At 37.8% G+C, this 18,950-nt stretch overlaps 1 protein-coding gene across 6 annotated transcripts in view; it reads left to right on the top strand.

The window, feature by feature from the left end:
* The window catches only part of INPP5F (inositol polyphosphate-5-phosphatase F), a 92,367-nt gene that overhangs the window by 55,950 nt on the left and 17,467 nt on the right, over positions 1-18,950 (top strand). For 3 of the 6 annotated variants that reach the window (XM_082424755.1, XM_082424753.1, XM_082424756.1), the window contains 10 exons: positions 1,991-2,119; positions 2,344-2,511; positions 2,629-2,685; positions 4,727-4,925; positions 5,469-5,648; positions 6,548-6,615; positions 11,971-12,095; positions 12,873-12,950; positions 13,848-13,968; positions 15,547-15,675. In XM_082424755.1, coding sequence (XP_082280881.1) covers positions 1,991-2,119; positions 2,344-2,511; positions 2,629-2,685; positions 4,727-4,925; positions 5,469-5,648; positions 6,548-6,615; positions 11,971-12,095; positions 12,873-12,950; positions 13,848-13,968; positions 15,547-15,675 — 1,254 coding nt within the window. Of the gene's footprint in view, positions 1-1,990; positions 2,120-2,343; positions 2,512-2,628; positions 2,686-4,726; positions 4,926-5,468; positions 5,649-6,547; positions 6,616-11,970; positions 12,096-12,872; positions 12,951-13,847; positions 13,969-15,546; positions 15,676-18,950 lie in introns of those variants that run through there. The other 3 variants (XM_082424754.1, XR_014253384.1, XM_082424757.1) reach the window with 3 other exon arrangements.

Below are 18,950 nucleotides of genomic sequence, written 5' to 3'. Positions count from 1 at the left end.
TAAGATTGCAGTACATCTGAATTCTTCGTTCAGTTATCAGTCTCCACTTCCAATTTGATAAAACAGGAACAGCCCCCTTCCTTTTTTTTTTTAAATTAATTAATTTACTTATTTATTTTTGGCTGCATTGGGTCTTCATTGCAGTGCGCGGGCTTCTCATTGCGGTGGCTTCTCTTGTTACAGAGCATGGGCTCTAGGTGTATGGGCTTCAGTAGTTGTGACATGCAGACTCAGTAGTTGTGGCACACGGGCTTAGTTGCTCTGCAGCACGTGGGATCCTCCGGGACCAGGGCTCGAACCCGTGTCCCCTGCATTGGCAGGAGGATTCCCAACCACTGTGCCACCAGGGAAGTCCAGTCCCCTAACTTTTTTTTTTTTTAATTATTTATTTATTTATTTATTTATTTTATGGCTGTGGTGGGTCTTCGTTTCTGTGCGAGGGCTTTCTCTAGTTGCGGCAAGGGGGGGCCAGTCTTCATCGCGGTGCGCAGGCCTCTCGTTATCGCAGCCTCTCTTGTTGCGGAGCACAGGCTCCAGACGCGCAGGCTCAGTAGTTGTGGCTCACGGGCCTAGTTGCTCCGCGGCATGTGGGATCTTCCCAGACCAGGGCTCGAACCCGTGTCCCCTGCATTGGCAGGTGGATTCTCAACCACTGCGCCACCAGGGAAGCCCCAGCCCCCTAACTTTCAAAAAAAAATTTATAATCAAACCTCAAACCAAGGGACTTCCCTGGTGGTCCAGTGGTTAAGAATCTGTCTTGCAATGCAGAGGATGCCAGTTTGATCCCTGGTCGGGGAACTAAGATCCCACATGCCGCCGGACAACTGAGCCCGGGCGCCACAACTAGAGAGCCCTCACGCCACAACTACCGAACCCACTTGCTCTGCAGCCCACACGCCTGCCACAAGTAATGAGCCTGTGCTCTCTGGAGCCCAAGCACCGTAATAAAAAAGATACTGTGTGCCGCAACTAAGACCCCGATGCAGCCAAGAAATAAATAAATAAATAAATATTTTTAAAAACCCCACAATCTTGAACTAGTTTTTTCTCCTCATTAAGTTTTTTTATCCTGTTTATAATCGAGTAATAGTTATTTTGTACGTAAGACACTACTAATGATAACCATTTAGTAACTGTTAGCTCTTAACAGGAGTCTACCACTTAGCATAGCAATAAAACCAGTGTATTGAAAAAATGGAATTAGTCTGCATATGGTTAATAGAATCCTTGTGTCCCTTTCAGAATATTTGCTTTGTGTGTTGAGCCACATGAAGTTATATATAAAACGCTTGACTTTAACCAGTTAGTCCTCTGTAGAACCTCTGTGCCCTTCTCTTGTCTTAACACCTTCCCATCCTCTTCATCACCTTTGTTGGTTGGACTGCACATTTCCTGCAGCCCCTACTTTCTGCTTCAAACTTAATCTCTGGACCCAAAGAGTGTGTTTTTATGCTGATTTCATTAGTGTGTGTGAGGATAGGAGGAGAGAGAGTGGTTGAAATGTCCAGCTTTTAAGATTCCCAATAGAGCAGACTCTTGGCAACTTCTCCCCCAAAACACTCAATTAACTAGCATGAATATTTAGCACATATTGCTCTAAAGAAATGTGGCTAGAGCATAGCATATGTGTATTTTGCACTATTTTTAATCTTTGATGCCAATTTTTAAAGCGTTAATGAATCCCAACCAGAGCATTTCATCCTTCAGTTATATTAGATAAGAACTTACTATGATCCTAACCTGAATTTTCTACCCCTAAATCCTAAGTATATCCTGCCCTGTATTCTTTGCTTATCCTCTATTGTAGCTTTCTAATCCTTGAAACCACAGCTGTGTTTTCTAATATCAGCTGTCTACTGGGTCATTTTACCTGCTCTTGAGGTTTTAACCACAATGCTTGAGGAGTAGTGACACTTCTGCACTCACACTTGAACATTAAGCAAGCAGATATTAGTAATAATGAATTCTCTTTCTCCTCCTAATTATTTAGCTCTGTAAGAAGCATCATTTTGGAATTAACAAACCAGAGAAGATTATACCATCTCCTGATGACTCAAAGTTTCTACTGAAGACCTTTACGCATATTAAATCCAATGTGTCTGCTCCTAATAAAAAGAAAGTAAGAGTTTAATTGATATGGGCTTAGAATTCATCTTTGATTAGTTTTAAATTGAGGGGTGACTTTCCTGCTAATAAACTTACTTTCAAACTGCTTGTCATATTAAAGCACCATCTCTGCGTATCCTTGGGATTATTTTTTACTTTTCTCCTAGGGAATTGTGTGGTATCCACACGATGCTTTACATTTAATTCCTGCAGTAATAGTAGATTAATTTCTTACAGGTTAAGGAAAGTAAAGAAAAGGAGAAGTTGGAGAGAAGATTACTTGAGGAGTTGCTGAAGATGTTCATGGACTCAGAATCCTTTTACTATAGCTTGACCTATGACCTGACCAATTCAGTGCAGAGGCAGAGTGCTGGGGAGAGGGAGCCCTGTCCCCTCTGGCAAAAGGTACCTCTCACAGCTCAGAGCAGGGTTTGCCACCAGAACAATTTATGGACCTGTTTGGCTTCTATAGGAGAACTGAAACAACATGTTTCTGAACTGTTTGTTTTCTACCTTTTCCAGGTCGATGACCGATTTTTCTGGAATAAATACATGATACAAGACCTTACTGAGATTGGTGTGAGTAGTTGTTTCTGAAATATTCTAAGGTAGTTTATAGTTGTTAGGCAAATATTTTTAAGTTATACTAAAATAAAAATTTAAAATCTCACGTAATGTTTTCCCCTGTAGAATGAGAATCATTTAGCTAGGGAAAACCAGGGCACTATTTTAAGGCAGTTCCTAATTCGACTATATAGCCACAGGCTTATCTTTTTAGCAGGTTTCCATAGAACAGTCATAATTTAAGGCTGTGGAACTAATATCCATAGAGTTCCTGTAAAAGATATTTTGTTTGTACCCATTGGAAGTGTTGAAGCCCAGTTTTCCTTTAGTGATACCAGTCATTTAATGTTCCTGTTTCCTCATATGGAAATTGGAGTAGACAAATCTCTAAAAATGTTCCAGTACTACAAGTATTCGAATCAGGGAAGACAGAGGATATGATTAGATTATTGCATGAGGTTCCTTCAGGTTTAATGATTACCTTCTTCCTTTACTCTGTCATGTATATTGGAGAATTATGACTGTCCAAAGACAATTCATTTATTTGGTCAATCAACCAATATTTATGGAAAGCCTGCCATGTGCCAGTTACTGTTTTGGACACAAATTGAGCAAAAAGTTGAATAGGGTCAAAGATTATCTTTTTCTTAACCTTTCAGAAAGTTGAAACCTTTTTTCTTTCTGTTTCTCCCTATTGGTGGTGGTCAGTATAAATGATTTTGACCTATGTATCTGGTGGTGTCTAAAACTAGGTATCTATCATGGCTCACCTCTCGAAAATGTTCTTGCCTCTCTTTATGATGCTGATCAAACCATGACCACCAAAACTTAATGATAGGGGGAGAAAAATAAGGGTGTCTGTAATGAGTATTTGTCCTGTTTGCTGACATATTGAGCTCTAATGTGTTTTGCAGAGTTTTTGTCAGACACGTAGCATTACCATTTAAAACTGATGACTTACAATAAAGGTGGCATTTGGTAGCATACCTATCTCTGTTCCTGTTGAGAGTTTTGTATTTATTGCTAAAACAAAAATATAAATAATGAGAATGGTGATAAAAGTAATGAATGCAGATAGATCCTTTGCTTCACTATTTTCAACTCTAACCACCTTCCTAAGATCCTATCTGCAGGCTCCATAAAACAAAACTGTGAGATAGGACCTGGAGTATGTGGTTGTGAAAGAAGGGGTGGATTTGAAGTTGATGCTGAGGTTAAGGCTAGATACAGATACGGAGATAGGAGGGAAAGAGGGACTAAGAACAACTTCTCTGGAGCACTTTTCATCCTTTATTACTGTCCCTGCATACAGTCGGTTTGAGAAATCTGAGTATTCTTAGTCTGAAAGACTAAGAGGAAATCTCTAACTTTAATTAATACTCTCCTAATTACATTGGATGACTTTTTAAAATAAGATATTTATGGAAAGGATTCTTTTTTTGGTTCATTGACTACTTGGATTTTAGCTTGGCAGAGCAAGACTTTTTCTAAACTGGAGAGTAGAATAGACCTCTATGTTTCATAATAAAGTGATCAGAGTTGGTTGTATTTAATTAAAGGCTTAATACAATTGGGAGTTGAAAATCAACCTTTAAGCTCTATTTTCTTCTATACCAGCAGTAGGCAGGCACTGTGCCAAACACTTTTTAGATTTTACTCATTTAATCTTCACAACAACCTTATGAGGTTGTCGTTTTTCTTATTTCACAAAGCAGAATGCCAAGGCATGGCAAGTGCCATGTTAAGTGACTAGTTAAGTGATTCACCTGAGTGAGGAAGTAAGTGGTGGAGCTTGAATTTGTACCCAGCAGCTATGGTCCCTTTCAGGCAGCTCTTCTTGAATGACCACCATAAACAAAAGGAAAGGCTCTCACCTCCGCCCCCATCCCTCCGTCCATTCCTTAGTGTTCTCCAAAAAGCAGAAAATATAGTTGAAGGATGGAAGGTTTCTGCTTCTAATAAACTAACAACAAGTATGTGCTAACCACTGCTTGGGTTTAAGAAAGTAGCAGTGCTGTACAGAATAGGGGCAACATGATGTTCATATTATTTTCAGACACCGGATGTGGATTTTTGGATTATCCCCATTATTCAAGGTTTTGTGCAGATTGAAGAACTTGTGGTTAATTATAATGAGTCATCTGACGATGAGAAAAGCAGCCCGGAGACCCCCCCTCAGGAGTCCACCTGTGTAGATGACATTCACCCACGCTTTCTAGTGGCTCTCATTTCACGCCGAAGTAGACACAGAGCAGGTGAGTGGAGGGCTGTAATAGTGTACAAATTAAATCCAGGCGAGAATGGAACATCTGCAGATGTATTGAAATGCTAATGACAATAATGGATTTGGAAACACAGTTGGCTTCAAAGTGCTCAGTGACTCTCAATAGTGTGATATAATTGGGGACCAATTTTTTGGAGAGAAGTGAATGGGAGAGAGTTAACAAAAGGTAAAAGAAAAGGAGGTATATATGTGGAAAAGAGCAGAAAGTCACTTGGGATGTGCTTCTAGATACCATTGTTCCTACTGACAGCCTGTATCACAGTAATAAATCCTTCCCAGGTGCTCGCACCTTTGGGAAAAACCTCCTCTTTCAGTTCACAGGAACTATCTCAGCTTCAACTTTTAAAAAACGATGAATAAAGGCATGATCTGGGGTAAGTTGATACTGTTCTGCCTGGCAGTTGCACATTAGATCCCCAAGCCTGTCCTGAAAGACACAGATTTGGTTAAGAAGCATATCTAGTGAGACTAATTTTTTTTTCAGTGTTGCTGTTTTGTTTTAATTTTCTTTTAGGAATGCGTTATAAACGAAGAGGAGTGGATAAAAATGGAAATGTTGCAAATTATGTGGAGACTGAGCAGTTAATTCACGTGCATAATCATACCTTGTCATTTATTCAAACACGAGGCTCTGTGCCTGTGTTTTGGAGCCAGGTTGGGTATCGATATAATCCAAGACCTCGGCTGGACAGAAGTAAGCCTGTCAGTTATTTGGTTTGCAGACGATGATTTCAGAGGGAGTTTTTTAAAATATTAGATACTTCATAGGTTTGGATTTGTTTTGCCAGATACTTCATTTAAAATAATAACTCATATGGTAAAATTTAATAGTGATATAATAATCACAAAAGTAATAATGGTTGTTGACAATTTAAGTAATTAACAATAAAAAGATTCCAAAATAGAGCAAAACAGAGCTTAATTCACAGATTTTAATTTGTTGTTTCTTTAAAGAATACTTTATTACATGCTTAATTTTGGAAAAGTGTAAATATGGCCAATATTTATAGAAGCAGGAAATATCTTAAATAAGACAGCATCTACAAGGAATAGATAGGATGCCTTTACTCACATGTTTTGCTGTGAAAGGTTTGTTGTTGTTTTAAATATTAAGGATTTAATTTCTTCCAGTATTTTAACTTTAGCACTGGAATAGCTCAGTCATGTCAATCTAATTAGATTACTGAAAGAGACTGATTTTAAAAATTGTTTACAGAATATTTTTCTCTCAAAACAATTTATATTTGTGAGAATTCAGTAAAACTTCAGTTTTTAACATCCTTGTTTTAAAGGGGTTTTTATTAATTTATTATAAACTACATGAAACCTTTTCTGACAAGTTGGCTGGTTATATAAATAATAAATGTCATGGTTTCATAGTTGCCACCCTCAGTATTTCAGTTTAGTCTAATTGGGGGAAAAAAAATCAGATCTTCCACTTAGCATTTCATTTTAAAATATTGGTTTTAGACAATCTTAGTTACATTTGGGCTGTCAATAAATTATGTAAAAGTAAGCGTAAAGGTGGAATAGACGCTAATTTCTGTGTTACACATGGGAAGGAAAAAAAGATTTTGTATCACTTCTTTGTAGGTGAAAAGGACACTGTCGCCTATTTCTGTGCCCATTTTGAAGAACAACTGAAAATTTACAAAAAACAGGTGGGATTTGATCTGTAGTAATAAGTGTTCCTTCATATTTTTAGAAATGGTTATGCATCTGTTTCTTTAAATTTCATGAAAATAGTATACGATTCATAATTAAGCAAAATGGCATTTCTCGTGAAGTTAAAGAACACATAGCTAAGAGTGTTCTTACTATTCTTTAAGAATTATCATTGAGTCAGCTACTTCAGACTGTTTTTATTTTTTTATTTTTTATTTTTTTTTTAAACATCTTTATTGAAGTATAATTGCCTTACAATGGTGTGTTAGCTTCTGCTTTATAACAAAGTGAATCAGTTATACACATACAATATGTTCCCATATCTCTTCCCTCTTGCATCTCCCTCCCTCCCACCCTCCCCATCCCACCCCTCTAGGTGGTCACAAAGCACCGAGCTGATCTCCCTGTGCTATGTGGCTGCTTCCCACTAGCTATCTATCCCACATTTGGTAGTGTATATATGTCCATGACACTCTCTTACCCTGTCACATCTCAACCCACCCCCTCCCCATATCCTCAAGTCCATTCTGTAGTAGGTCTGTGTCTCTATTCCCGTCTTGCCACTAGGTTCTTCATGGCCTTTTTTTTTTTTTTTTTCTCCTTAGATTCCGTATATATGTGTTAGCATACTGTATTTGTTTTTCTCTTTCTGACTTACTTCACTCTGTAGGACAGACTCTAGGTCCATCCACCTCACCTCAAATAACTCAATTTCGTTTCTTTTTATGGCTGAGTAATATTCCATTGTATATATGTGCCACATCTTCTTTCGATCTGTCGATGGACATTTAGGTTGCTTCCATGTCCTGGCTATTGTAAATAGTGCTGCAGTGAACATTGTGGTACATGACTCTTTTTGAATTATGGTTTTCTCAGAGTATATGCCCAGTAGTGAGATTGCTGGGTCATATGGTAGTTCTATTTTTAGTGTTTTAAGGAACCTCCATACTGTTCTCCATACTGGCTGTCTCAATTTACATTCCCACCAACAGTGCAAGGAGGGTTCTCTTTTCTCCACACCCTCTCTAGCATTTATTGTTTGTAGATTTTTTGATGATGGCCATTCTGACTGGTAACGTAGAACGTAAAAGAAGACTTGAATAAACGGAGAGAAAATATCATGTTCCTTGAAGGAAAGACTCAATATTGAATAGATTTCAGTGGTTAATATATAAATTTTGTGCAATCTCAAAGAAAGTCCCAGCAGGGAAATAAAAAGCAAACCCTCATATTGAAAAAAAATATAAAGTTTGTAGTAAGAGATAAAGGCAGGTAACTGGGGAAATGAGAACGCTCACACATTGCTGGGAGGGGCATAAGTTGCTATAGCCATTTTGAATGGTATTATCAATCAAAATAAAATATGCTTATACTGTTAATCCAGTAATTTGTCTTTTGATATCTGTCCTACATACCATATACAGAAATCAGTTCCAGATGGATGTGGATCTAAATGTGAAAGGTTAAACAGTAAGCCTTTTAAAGGAAAATATAGAACATCTTTTGACCTTGGGTCTTAAACAGGGCTTTAAAAGCACTAACCATAATGAAAAAAAAAAAATGACTTTACTAAATGTTTAATTTTTATTAAAACTTTATTATTTACTGAAACTTTATTGAATTATCAAATATTTTGAATATTAAAATACTACTATACATTATAAATACTATTTATTAAAATTAAATAGGACTTAAGCACCAACCATAATGAAAAAATTGATAAATTTGACTTCACTAAAATAAAAAAACTTCTGATTATTAAAAGGCACCATTAAGAGAATAGAAAGGCAATTCACAAAGCGGGAGAAGACATATATATGACAAAGGACTTTTATCTAGAGTACATTAAAAACTCCTATAAATCCATAAAAAAGGTGTACAGCCCAAAAGAAAATTGGACAAAAGACTTGAGCAGATTCTTCATGAAAAAAGATGTCCAAAGGCTGATAAACATGAAAAGGTGCTCCACGTCGTTAATCATCAGGGAAATGCAAACTAAAACCACCGTTCACAAAACCAGAATGACTAAAATAAAAATGGTGGGAAGTACAAGTTTTGTCAAGGATGTGGAGCAACTGGAACTCTAATACAACACAAAAAAATTTAAATCTCCCTGAGAGAAACATGTGTTCAATCAAGGAGGCATGTATAAGCCTCCTTTATTGCAGCATAAAAAAACCCTAATTGTTCATCAGGAGGTCAATGGGTAAATAAAGTACAGCATATCTAAAGTGCTGAATACAAATGCTTAAAAATGATGAGGTACATCTGTGTGTACTAATGCGAATAGATCTTAAACTCATATAGTGGAGTGAGAAAAACTGCGTAACAGCATATGGCATGTTACCATTTAAAAAATCCCACAAAACAAAACTGTGTCATGTAATTGTCTTCCGTATAATGTGTGTTCTCACCTACATATGGCATGCACATTTATATAGGAACGCACTTAGGTGGCCTGAAAGGGTACACATCAAGCTTGTAGTGGGAGTTACCTTCAGGGAAGGCTGTGGACTTAGGTTGTGGTCAGGAAGGATGTGACCTTTATCCACGTTTGAATTTTTTTACAATGTGAATAAATTTCATGTATTCGCAATATGTGTAATTATAAGTAGCATTGAAGAGAATAAACCATAATTTAAATGTAACACATAATCACTGTAAAAATTGAAGTAATACTGAGGTATGTAAAGGAAGTAGAAGAAATAACCTCCTCGCCACCCTCATTCCTGCTCCCTGTTGACTTTCACAACCTGTTTGTACAAATCATACACATCAGCTTTATAGACGTGTGTATTGAGCAGACACTTGTTCCTTTCTAACAGTACCCCAAAAGTGTTCTTTTATCCACCCTCATCCTCTGGGTAATTGCTCTCTGGGAGGTGGGCCTTCGGTCAGTGTGAGTCAGTCATGGTGTCACTACTGTTGCTCTTGCCTGTGCTTGGTATAGGCGTGGGCCTGTGTATGTTCTTGGCACTTTGGCCAACAAGGTCTGATGTGAAGGGAAGTCTGCTGGGAGGCTCTGGGCAAGATTTCCTGCTCTAATAAAAAGAGATACAGGGCTTCCCTGGTGGTGCAGTGGTTAAGAATCATGCCTGCCAATGCAGGGGACACGGGTTCGAGCCCTGGCCCGGGAAGATCCCACATGCTGTGGAGCAACTAAGCCTCTTCGCCACAACTACTGAGCCTGCGCTCTAGCGCCCTCGAGCCACAACTACTGAGCCCACGAGCCACAACTACTGAAGCCCGCGTGCCTAGAGCCCGTGCTCCGCAACAAGAGAGGCCACCGCAACGAGAAGCCCGCGCACCACAACGAAGAGTAGCCCCCGCTCACTGCAACTAGAGAAAAGCAACGAAGCAGCAACAAAGACCCAACGCAGCCAGAAACAATAAATAAATAAATAAATAAGAGATAACAGGAACCCACAGTCAGTCCCTCTGTGGTTGTTGTGTCTGGATTTGATTGGTACTGCTGCAGCTGTGTCAAGGCTAGGTCATTAGCCTGAGTATTGACTAATATGCCGAGGATGACAGAACAAAAAGATAGAGCTGGTTTTGGTCACCATTGAATGAAGCAGTTCTGGAACCATGCAACCTTGACTTCTGAGGTTCAGAACAGATTTCCGTTCTGAGATTTGAGTCAGTAATTTGTCATTTGCAGCAAAAATCATCTTGACACATGCATATACACATTCAAAATTTAAGTCAAAAGAGGGCTGTAAGCTATGGGATATACACTATTCTGCAACTATTTTCACTTAATAGCTCATGGCTATTATTTAACCATTTCTCCATTGGTGGACCTTTAGGATATAGTTTTTGCTATTCTAAAATTCTCCAGAAAACATCCTTTATATATTTTGGAACACTTGTGTGCTTTATAAAGTTCTAGAGGTGAAATGGCTGGATCAAACATTACATTTCTTTTAGGTTGATACCTACCACTCAGTTGCTTCCAAAAAGATCACACCAGTTTACACTCTCAGTAACAGTGGGAGCCAGTGCCCATTACCCCATATACTCACTAATGCTGTCTATATTTAGTGTTCAGCTTTTGCCTGTCTATAGGTGAAAACTGGTTTTCTGTTTTAAAATTTACATTTCTTTAAAGTTGTAGTCTCATGTTTATTGGCTATTTGTTTATCTTCTCTTGTGAATATCCTCTGTATCCTTTACCCATTTTTTTCCTTACTGAATTTATAGCACTCTTTATATATTAATGGTTTTTATGTTGCAGGTATATTCCCCTAGGTAGTCCTTTATTTTTTTTTAACCTTTGCTTATACTGTCATTTAGTACACAGAGGTTTTATATTTTTATGTTGTCACATCTGTCCATCTTTTCTTTACGCTCTCTGGTTTTTGTTACGCTTAGAAGGTCATGTGCCATCCTTCAATTAGGGAAAAATCATCCTAACATTTTGTCTAGCTTTTTTATAACTTGAAGAAAAAATATTTAGGTCATTAATGCATCTAGAATTTATTTTGTGTATAATGAAGTGCAGAGGGCTAACTTAAGTCCCCCCCATGTAAACAGACAGTTATCCCAATAACATTTGTAGTACACCACTATAGTATAGTCCATATGTAGTCCACATAGTATAGTCCATATTTCTCTCAGAATGATGTAACCATAGCTTAGATTCCTCAGTGTACATACGTCTGTCTCAAGGCCATCTGTCCTGTTCTGTTGAGTCATTCATTTTTCTGTACTGGTACCACAGTTTTAATCACTATACATTTAAAGTATGTTTTGCTCTCCAACGGGACGAGTCCTTTATTATTATTAGTGTTCATATATTTTCCTGTATTACTCACTCTTCCAGATAAACTTTAGAATTAACTTTCCAAGTCTGTAAAAAGATCCTGATTGAATTTTGATTGGGATTGTTGAGTATATAGATTAACCTAGGGAGACTTGACATCTTTACAATATTGAATCTTGCCATCTAGCACCATGGTGTGTCTCTCCATTTATTCAGGTTTTCTTTTACATGTTTCAGCAAAGCTTCATAGTGTCCAGTATGCAGGTCTTGTATATTTCTTTAAAAATTATTCTAGAGATTTAAAATACCTGCTATTATAATTTGTTTTCATTATATATTCTAAGAGGTTATTGCAAATGTATAATGTGTAAAAAAGCTATTCATGCCATTGATGTAAATTCTCATAAACCTAAATGTAACAAATGAAAATCTAATTTTATAGGGAAAAAAAATTGATGCTTGAGTGGATTAATTTCTGAGCCTGGCTATAAATTATTTCTAAAACATAATTCTAAATAAATTCAGTAAAAATCATGAGTCTAATGTCTGATTAAAGTAAATTTTTTCCTTTTCTTTACTCTCACAGGTTATTATTAATTTGGTAGACCAGGCAGGAAGGGAGAAGATAATTGGCGATGCTTACCTGAAACAGGTGTTGCTCTTTAACAACTCACACCTCACTTACGTTTCATTTGACTTCCACGAGCACTGGTAAGATGGCTTCCTGAGATGAGTTTTGATCAGTTCCAATGTTTGTGGTAGACACTGCCACAGGGACCTTAGTTTTTCTTCTCTTTATTGGGAAGAAAATCTTGTTCTCCTCATTGTTAGAAAGGAAAGGACTATCATTTGTTTACTTAGTTCCATTTTCATACAGGTTTTATTTTGCCTAAAAATGTAAGTTAATTCTTCCTGAAATATTTACAGTCTTTTTGTTCCAAAATGACTTGGAGACTTAGAGTTCCTTTTTTCCTTTTATCCTTCAGTTAAAGAATTTCTGGAACGTTTCCTTTCTGCTTGAGTTTGAGCCTGGCAGGAGTAATAGTGTTCCCTTACTTAAAACTCATCCTGCTGGCTCATCTTTATACTGTTAGTAATACTGCTCTCCCTTGGGATAACCCCACTAGCGTTTGCTCTGGAAAAACAACAATCATTTTGATGGTAATTTTAACTTGTGTGTATTCTGAAAGCAAATTTCTTCTGTCATAATCCTACCTCTAATGTGGGTTCATTTACCTAGGTATTGAAAATTTTGGTGGGGAAAGAAGCTTCTGATGGCTGTGATATGTTTCAGTGTATTCTTAAGCATATTTTCTTTCATAATGAAAATTAGTTATAAATATTTATGTAATTGCCTATTTAAAGTAGTGTTATTCTCATATTTATAGTAATAATTTTCTTTCATTTTTCCAAATAACCTTAGATATCATATCTTAAGCTTAAAAAAATTATTAAAGTTTTTTTTTTTCCTTTTGGCATGTATTTTAGCCGAGGAATGAAGTTTGAGAATGTTCAAACACTAACAGATGCCATTTATGACATTATTCTTGACATGAAGTGGTGTTGGTAGGTATTTCGTAAGAAATCAGTTTGACAGACTCTTGGTCTGTGAAATCATATGTATTTGTCTAGTACCACTAAGTGTTAAAATAATAGCAGGCTGAGAAAGGATTTTTGTTTTTCTTGTTTTGCTTCCCAATTCCTATTCTCCTTTTCAAAAGCGTGTGAGTCATTAGGCATTGTTAGCTTTGAACAGGGAAAAGGTGTCAGGTGGTCAGCAAAATGGAGTGAAGTGCTCTGTGACTATTCTTTAATTCCTTCTAACGCTCCATGATCTACATTTCTTCTTGGTCCCTAACATGGGAAGGAAGGTTTAGTGGTATTTGGTCCCAGTTTTGAGACATTTAAAAATTATCAGAGAAGGAAGTTGATTCTTCAGGGGAGATGTAGGAAGAAGTTGGCTTAAAGGACAGGAGAGAACATTTGATTAGATTTTAAGGCCACAGGTGGCTAGAGAAGTTAGATGAGTGAGGCATGCTGCATGACTTCTCACTGGGTGATAGAGTGAATTAGTCTGTTCAAGCTAATTTAGATGCATTTCTACTTGAAGTCAAAAAGGAGGAACAGGATGGTGTTTTAAAGTGCCTTCTGGTTTTAAATGTGTAGAAAAGCATAACTAGGGGTTGTGTCAGCTCTGCCTAGTCGTTGTGTGACTCAGGCAAGTCACTCTTCCTGTACCTGTTTTTTTTCCCAAAAATGGAGATAATATCTTCCTTGTCGAGTTATTGTGTAAATTAACAATAACGTCTACAAAGGTCTCAGTCATGCCTGCCACATAATAATATTCTAAGCAAATTGATGACCAATGTTGCTGTTGTTATTATTATACTGTGAAGAATTGTGGGTTTTGAAAAATTTAAAGTATTTCATATTGTAAAGTAATTCCATACTGTTTTTGAAAAGGGTTGATCAAGCTGGAGTAATATGTAAACAAGAAGGGATTTTTCGAGTTAACTGCATGGACTGCCTGGATCGCACCAATGTGGTCCAAGCTGCCATTGCACGAGTGGTCATGGAACAGCAGGTAATTTGGAGTCCACTGGATTGTAAATGTTCATTTTTAATTTTTTTTCACATGTAAACCAGTAACTAAAATCTTTGTTCCATAGAACATTTACAGCATGCAAACATCCTTGTTGCTTTAAAACCTGGAAAGTACAGCCTTTCCTAGAAATCAGTTGAATCAAGTGGCCTTTTCTTAAGTACTCATTTCCAAAATGTGAGGCCCAGCATTTAAAATTGTACTGGGTGGCACTGTGTAGTCATCTACCTTTTCCTCTCAGCTCCAAACGCTCGCTTCTGTATTTGGGGCGTGGGGTCTGCACACCACCTTTCTGCTTAACTAGCTGGTTCCATGTCAGGCTCTGCCAATAGAGGGCATTAAAGGAAAACCAGGAGGCTGGAGGAGGACAAGGGGACAAGTTTCTTCACCTGTGTTATATTCCCATCATCAGCACCCTCTCTGTGGCTTTGGTTCCTCTGGCACCACAGAACCAGCCTCTTCCCTTTGTGCCCCAACCCTGCTGTTTCCTGGAGTCATTATATCTCTTACCTCAGTGTCCCCTTTTAGATCTTTCAGCCCTGTAACACCTGGGTAATGAATTCCCAAGGTTGACATTCCTAGCATGTTCTTTTCTCCTGATAGAACCTTGTGACTATCCTTTGGGGATGCCTTCTACTGTCGCATTGAAGCAGCCAGGCTTTGGAGATCAAGCCCTGGCCCTAGCACATACAAGGTGTTGACCCCATGCAAAGAATTCAACCTCTCCAAACTTCTATCTCCTCATCTATAGATGGGGGTAATAAGAGTATTGATTGCATAGGGTGGTTATGAGGAGTAAATGAGATAATTTATTTTAAAAAGCTCGGACTTCCCTGGTGGCGCAGTGGTTAAGAATCTGCCTGCCAATGCAGGGGACACGGGTTCGAGCCCTGGTCCAGGAAGATCCCACATGCCATGGAGCAACTAAGCCCATGCACCACAACTACTGAGCCTGCGCTCTAGAGCCCACAAGCCACAACTACTGAGCCCACGTGCCACAACTACTGAAGCCCACATGCCTAGAGCCCATGCTCTGCAACAAGAGAAGCCACTGCAATGAGAAGCCCACGCACCGCAATGAAGAGTAGCCCCTGCTCACCACAAATAGAGAAAGCCCATGAGTAGCAACAAAGACCTAATGCAGCCAAAAATAAAATAAATTTATTAAAAAAAAAAAAGCTCTTAGAATGTGGCACCAGACTTAACATTTATTGGGCACTTACTGCTCTGCTACTATTAATGTTATTGTTTCTATATGATTTTTTGATGGTTAGTTTCACTTCATAGCCAAATTTAAAAGAAAGACAAAATATAATAGTATGAGTCTACACATTACAAATTACAGCAAAACAGTATAAATTTTTCTATTTATTCAGATGTAGCAATTCATAAAGCTATCTTTCAAGTGGTGCTTAATTTTGAAAAAGTCTGAAAACATCATTTTTTTAAATTTAAGGGTCCTAAATTGTACATGCATATGCTTCCTTTCTCTGCAGTATACATTTTATGCTATAGTGTCCTGGCTTATATGCAGTTAATCTACCAATGTATTAATTTTAGCTGAAAAAATTAGGTGTGATGCCCCCCGAGCAGCCACTACCGGTGAAATGCAATCGAATTTATCAGATAATGTGGGCCAACAATGGTGACTCCATTAGCAGACAGTATGCTGGGACAGCTGCCCTGAAGGTAAGTACCTGCAGCCAGCATCTGTGTGTATTATGTGGGACACAGGGTACAGTTTAAAACCAACTTGGTTTTTGAGAGAAAAGTACATGGGTTTCAGGTGGTAGGTGTATGTAGTTGACTCCTTTCTGGAATGTTTGGGTAAGGCAGGGGGTCACACGTTCAAATTCTGCAGATGCCAGGTAATGTGACCCATTAGATTAAAGGGAGAGATGGGCTGTGTGGACCTGAGGAAGAGCATATGTTGTCTTAGGAAGGTGCTGTTCTGCTACTTCCTAATGGGGATGGAGGCCCAGTGTTGCTAGACCTCCCAGTTTTCAAGGGAGTTCGGAAAGTTGGAATTTTATGTATAATGGTTAAAACTTTATACAGACAAAATAAAACATGTCTATGTTGGTGGGATTTGGGTCCCTGGTATAATTTGCCTCCTCTGAACTTGAATCCCAACCCTGCCTCTTACTAGCTCTGTGACTATGGGCAAGTCACTTAACTTCTCTGTGTCTGTCTCTTCATTTGTAAAACAGGAATAATACTAGGCCCACTTCAAAAAATTGGCATGGGATTATATGAGTTAATAACATGTTAGAGCTTAGACCATTCCCTGACACATAGTAAATGTTGAAGAAAAGTTTTATTATCTTTTTGTGATTGTTATACATAAAGTCTTTTGAGGATCCTACCAAGCTGATCTTCACAGAATTTAATGTAAATGTAAACTGTAGTCACTGGTCACTAAATACTCCCTCTGTGGGCAATAGGAGGTGGTTGAATTAGCTTAAATTAGGTTTATGTTAATTTTCCTTCAAGGTAATAGTTCACCCCAGGATATTTGTTATAACAAATTGTACCATCGAGAGCTCAACAAGCATCAGATTATCCATCTTTTAGTTGGGTGATGAATGTCAAAAAGCTTTTTGTTAATTAAAGAAACTGAACTTTAGAAATCCTTGTGCAAGTTATTGTTTAAAGAGAAGTACTACTTATGCTGTCAACGTCAGAGCACCTAAATATATAATGCAAATACTAATAAAGCTAAAATGAGAAATAAACAGCATTACAATAATAGTAGGGGACTTTAATAGCCTACTGTCAACAATGGATGGATTATCCAGGCAGAAAATCAATAAAGAAACAACGAATTTGAACAACACTATAGACCCTACGGAGCTAACAAACATACAGAACATTCCATCCACCAACAGTAGAATACACATTTTTCAGAAGCACAAACGAAACAGTCTCCAGGATAGATTATATGTTAGGCCACAAAACAAGTCTCAGCAACTTCAAGAAGATAGAAATTATATCAGGTTTCTTTTCTGAGCACAGTGGTATGAAACTAGAAATCAGTTAACAGGAGGAAAATTGGAAAATTCACAAATATGTGGCAATTAACATACTTCTGAACAACAGATGGATCAAAGAAGAAATCAAAAGGGAAATCAAAAAATATCTTGAAACAAATTAAACTGGAAACACAGCATACCAGAATTTATGGGACACAGCAAAAGCAGTTCTAAAAGGAAAATTTATAGCTATAAATGCCTATATTAAGAAAAAAGGAAGATCTCAACCTAACAATTAAACCTCAAGGAACTAGAAAAAGAAGAAGAAACTAAGCCTAAAGTTGGCAAGAGGAAGGAAGTAATAAAGATTAGAACAGAAATAAGTGAAATAGAAAATAGAAAAACAATAGAAAAGATCAACAAAGTTAAAAGTTGGCTGTTTTGAAGAGATAAACAAAATTGACAAACTCTTAGCTAGGCTAACCAAGGAAAAAAGAGAGAGAACTCAAAATTATAAATGAAAGAGATATTACAACTGATACCACAGAAATACATAGGATTATGTGACTACTATGAATAGGCATATACCAACAAATTGAACAGTTTAGAGGAAATGGATAAGCTCCTAGAAACATACAACCTACAAGACTGAGTCATGAAGAAACAGAAAATCTGAATAGACCAATGAGTAAGGAGATCGAATCAGTAATCAAAAAGCTCCCAACTAAGAAAAGCCCAGGACTAGGTGGTTTCACTGGTGAATTCTACAAACACTTAAAGAAGAATTAATACCAGTCCTTTTCAAACTCTTTTCAAAAAATAGAAGAGGGAACACTTCCAAACTATTTCTATGAGGCCCTGATACATAAGCTAGATAAAGATACAACAAGAAAACTCTGAGCCCATGTCCCTGATTATTATAGATACAAAAATTCTCAACAAAATACCAACAAACCGGGGCGTCCCTGGTGGCGCAGTGGTTGAGAATCTGCCTGCCAATGCAGGGGACACGGGTTCGAGTCCTGGTCTGGGAAGATCCCACATGCCGCGGAGCAGCTAGGCCCGTGAGCCACAATTACTGAGACTGCGCGTCTGGAGCCTGTGCTCCACAACAAGAGAGGCCACGATAATGAGAGGCCCACGCACCATGACGAAGAGTGGGCCCCACTTGCCGCAACTAGAGAAAGCCCTCGCACAGAAACGAAGACCCAACACAGCCATAAATTAATTAATTAATTAATTAATTAAAAAAAAAAAACCAACAAACCAAATTCAGCAGCTCATTAAAGGGATCATATTCCATGAGGAAGAGGGACTTATCCCTGGTTCAGAATTTGAAAATCAATAAATGTGTTAACACCACATCAATAGAATGAAAGACAAAAATCATATGATCATCTCAGTAGATGCAAAAAAAAAGCATTCGACAAAATTCAAAATCCTTTCACCCAGTGGTGAAAACTGAAAGCTTTCCTCTCAGATCAGGAACAAGACAAAGGTGCTCACTTTCACCACTCCTATTCATCAAAGTGCTGGAAGTCCTAGCCAGAGCAATCAGGCAAGAGAAAGAAATAAAAAGCATCCAAATTGGAAGGGAAGAAGTTACATTGTCTTGATTTGCAGGTGGTGTGTTCTTATGCAGTTGACCTTTGAACAACATGGGTTTGAATTACACGGGTCCACTTTATATGTGGATATTTTTCAATTGTAAATACTGCAGTACTACACAGTCTGTGGTTGGTTGAATCCCTGGATGTGGAGGAAATGTGGATACAGAAAGCCGACTATAAGTTATACAGAGATTAACCTCCACATTGTTAAAGGGTCAACCTTATATAGAAAATCCTAAAGACTCCACCAGAAAACTGTTAGAACTAATAAATGAATTCAGTAAAGTTGCAGGATACAAAATCAACCTACCAAAATCTGTCGTTTCTATACACTAATTGAGATTATCTAAAAAAGAAATAAAATAATCCCATTTACAGTAGC

This window comes from Balaenoptera physalus (genome assembly GCF_965194825.1).
Source record: "Balaenoptera physalus genome assembly, chromosome: 14".
Taxonomy (NCBI): domain Eukaryota; kingdom Metazoa; phylum Chordata; class Mammalia; order Artiodactyla; family Balaenopteridae; genus Balaenoptera; species Balaenoptera physalus.
This window is presented reverse-complemented; position numbering and strand designations above follow the sequence as displayed.